The following is a 3,630-nucleotide window of genomic DNA, read 5'->3' on the forward strand; positions in this document are numbered from 1 at the left end:
ATACTCATATATACTCTTATAGATCATCCACACAGGGGTAGGGACCAGTCTTGGTTGACTGGGAGTAGACTCTGGCGAAGGTGCATTTATCTAGCACCCTCTATATTCTAGGCACTGAGCCAGGAACCTTTTCTCATCATCTTGTCTAAGCATAATGACATACCTTTGAGGACTGTTATTCCATGTCAATGTGGTGACAGCTTTGAATAATGGCAGAGCTCGGGAGGGGGGCACATGTACCCACAGAAGTCCATGGGAAAGCTGCCAGGCTGGCCTGACAAAAAGGTAGACTAGCTGCTATTCTTTAATGGAATGTAATATAAAGTAATGTTGTTGAATGCCGTGAAGTCGGTTCTGACATAGAGACCTGTATAGGGTTTCCAAGAAGTGACTAGTGGATCTGAACTGTCAATCTTGTGGCTAACAGTCCCGTTCTTATTCTAAGGCACCACAGGAGGACTCCATAAAGTATGTAATATAATGTAATCAGCTTCCATAATGTAAGGAATAAAATGTAATCACCCTCCATAATGTAATGTTATATAATGTAATGAAACATAACGTAATCTACTTCAATAATGGAATGTAACCTAATGTAAGTACCCTCTACAAGGTGATGTGGTACAATGTAACACAATGTAACCACCATTCACAGGTGATGTGATACAATATAACACAATGTAACTGCTCCCCCCCAGGATGATGTAATACAATGCAATCCAATGTAATCCAATATAAATACCCTCCACAAGGTGATGTAATGTAAAGCAATCCCCTAACATAATGTAAGGTGATATAATAGAATTATCCTCCGTAATGTGATGCAATGCAACTTTGTTGTTGTTGTTGTTATGTGCTATCAAGTTGGATCCAACTCCTAGTGATCCTATATAAGGTTTCTGAAGTTATAAATCTTTGCAGAAGCAGAAAGCCTCATCTTTCTCCTATGAAGCAGCTGGTAGACTTGAATCACTGACTTTGTGGTATGTAGTCCAGTGCTTATCATGTGGAGCCACCGCACTCTCCAATACAATGCATTCACCCTCTATAAAATAATGTACTGTACTGACCCCCCATGATATAATGTAACATATCACCCAACATAATTAGTATAAGATAAATGTACTGCCCCCAATGATGTAATGTAACATGTCACCCAACATAATGTAGTATAAGGTAATGTACTGTAATGGGATCTAACGGGATGTGCTCAGTCACTTGATAGGGACGTTCCCTTGAGGTGGGGTTTGCCTCCAGGGGACAGATATTACAGGGATTGGCTTTCTCTGCTCTGTACTCTTCCAATCATCTGACCTGCAGATCTTGTGTCACCAGGCTGCACGAGTCTACCCCTAACCTGCAGGACACCAACCCCTCCCTGTCTGTACGTGCACATAGACCTCATGGGTCTGTTGTCTGAGAAGCCCGCCAGTGACACTCACCTTCTCGAGCTCTGCTTTGTGCACGGGGGAACTGGACGGAGGTGGGCATTCTGAGTCCACGGGCCCGCTGCAGCCGCTGTAGACTTCCTTTATCACCTAGAATAAGCAGACAGGTTTGAGTGTACCGAGAGCAAAGAGAGGTAAATACAGGGCTCACCCCAGAGGGAGCTGGGCAGAGGCAGCAGCATGTGGTGGGAAACCCCATGGACTCAAAGCCCCTGAGCAGAGCTCAGTCCACCACATGGTTATTAGATGCCAGATACAAACCCAGTGAACTCAGTGTATGTGTGGGTGAGGGGGACAATGCAGATGGCCAGAGTGCCCACCCCAGTATCACATCCACACAGCTGTTGTTGGGTGTCCTTGAGTCGATGCCAACTCCTAGTGACCCCAGTGGACAGAGAGGAACTGCTCCCACAGGATTTGCAGGGCTGTCATCTTTACGGACTAGATCACCAAGTATAAAACCTCTAGGTGGGTTTGAACACTCAACTTTTTGGCTAGCAGCCAAGTGCTTAACAGTTGTGTCCCCATGGCTCATTTAAAAAGAGAACAGTTGTTGAGTGAATTCTGACTCAGGGAGACCCCACACAAGTCGGGGTTTTGGTGGCTGTGAACTTTTGTCAGTGTATTACCAGGACTTTCTTCTCAGGTACGTCTGGGTGGATTCAAACCATCAGCCTTGTGGTTCGTAGCTGAGCGCCTCACTGTTGGCACTACCATTTCCCTATATTCATAATCAATGATGACTCCCCAGAAGATGAATGGGCCAGTGCTGAGCGCTACAGAGAAGACGAGGACAGCGTCACGTGGCCAAAGGATCAGGAAAGGTCAGACTGGGATCACACTAGAGGTCAGTGCCCAGAGGGGGAACCCTAGGAAGAATGAGAGGGAACAGGTCCTGGGCAGAGGGGGCAGTGTGAGTTATCTGGGGAGCAGGTGGGCAGTAGCTGTGTAGTAGCACATAGGGGGAGGGGTGCAGGAGTCAGACCAGGTAGAGCTGCGCAGCCAGGATCCTCCAGAAGCTCAGTTAGAAATAGGGGGGCACTCCAAGTGGGGGAGCAGCTGGTTTTATATTCTGGAAGCAAAATAACACAGGGCCAAGATCGGGGGGCTCAAAGCCACACTGCCTGGTTCCATTTGGACTTGGGGTTTGCTTAGGCAAATTAACGAACCTCTCTGCACTTCACTGTCCCCACCTGGAAAATGCAGATACCTTTAGAACAATAAAATGAAACAAAACAACCAAAGCACTTGTCATCTAGCAGGCTGTAGTTCACGGTGACCCCACATGTGTGTGTCAGAGCAGCACTGTACTCCAGAGTTCCCAGTGGCTGCTTTTTACAAGAAGATTGCCAGGCCTTTCTTCTGAGGTGCTGCTGGGTGGACTCGAACCACCGCCCTTTCAGTTAGCAGACAAACACAATCACCATTTGCCCCATGCAGGGCTCCTAGATGGCACTAGGACAGTGGTGTGCTTCGTTATTATAAAGTCTGAGAGTTGCTCTGGCTGTTCTGTGAATAAGAATTCTATAGGAATGAAAAACAAGTGCATTCAAAGCAGTAAAGAGATACCACCACAGATCGATCAGAATGGCTGAAATACAAGACATCGACACTACCCAGTGCTGGGGAGAATGGAGAAGAAGGGGAAGGCATTCTCATTCCCTGCTGGTGGGAACAGAGACTGTGGAGGAAGGCCTGACAGTTCTTACAAAGCTCCCAGGTATTTCCATACATGAGAGAAAAACATATGTCCACACAAAAGCCTTCACATGGATGTTTACAGCAGCTTTATTCATAACTCCCCAAAATTTGAAACAGCCTAGATAGGTAAATGGGTAAACCATGGTCCACTCATACAGTCGAGACACAAGAAGACATGGAAAAGTAGTCAGTTTAGAAAGGCTAAGTATTGAATGATTACAACTATGTAACATTTTGGAAAAGGCAAAACTATAGAGACAGTGAAAAGACCAATAGTAGCCAGGGGCTCACAGATACAGAGGTGGGAACAAAAAGGAAAGCACAGGGCATTTTCAGGGCAGGGAAACTATTCTACAGGACACTGTAAGGGTGGACATGTGACATGAGGGACGTGTCCAAACCCACAGGGCTGCGTACATACAATAAACTGTGGACTCCAGCAATGTATCTGAATCTGCTCATCACTGGCAACAATGTATCT

At 46.2% G+C, this 3,630-nt stretch overlaps 1 protein-coding gene across 2 annotated transcripts in view; it reads right to left on the reverse strand.

Annotated features, from left to right (window-relative positions):
• The window catches only part of AFAP1 (actin filament associated protein 1), a 99,430-nt gene that overhangs the window by 57,584 nt on the left and 38,216 nt on the right, over window positions 1–3,630 (reverse strand). For both annotated transcript variants that reach the window (XM_006875306.1, XM_006875305.1), the window contains exon 6: window positions 1,443–1,538. In XM_006875306.1, coding sequence (XP_006875368.1) covers window positions 1,443–1,538 — 96 coding nt within the window. The remainder of the gene's footprint in view (window positions 1–1,442; window positions 1,539–3,630) is intronic.

Source organism: Chrysochloris asiatica, unplaced genomic scaffold (assembly GCF_000296735.1).
Source record: "Chrysochloris asiatica unplaced genomic scaffold, ChrAsi1.0 scaffold00319, whole genome shotgun sequence".
Lineage (NCBI taxonomy): Eukaryota > Metazoa > Chordata > Mammalia > Afrosoricida > Chrysochloridae > Chrysochloris > Chrysochloris asiatica.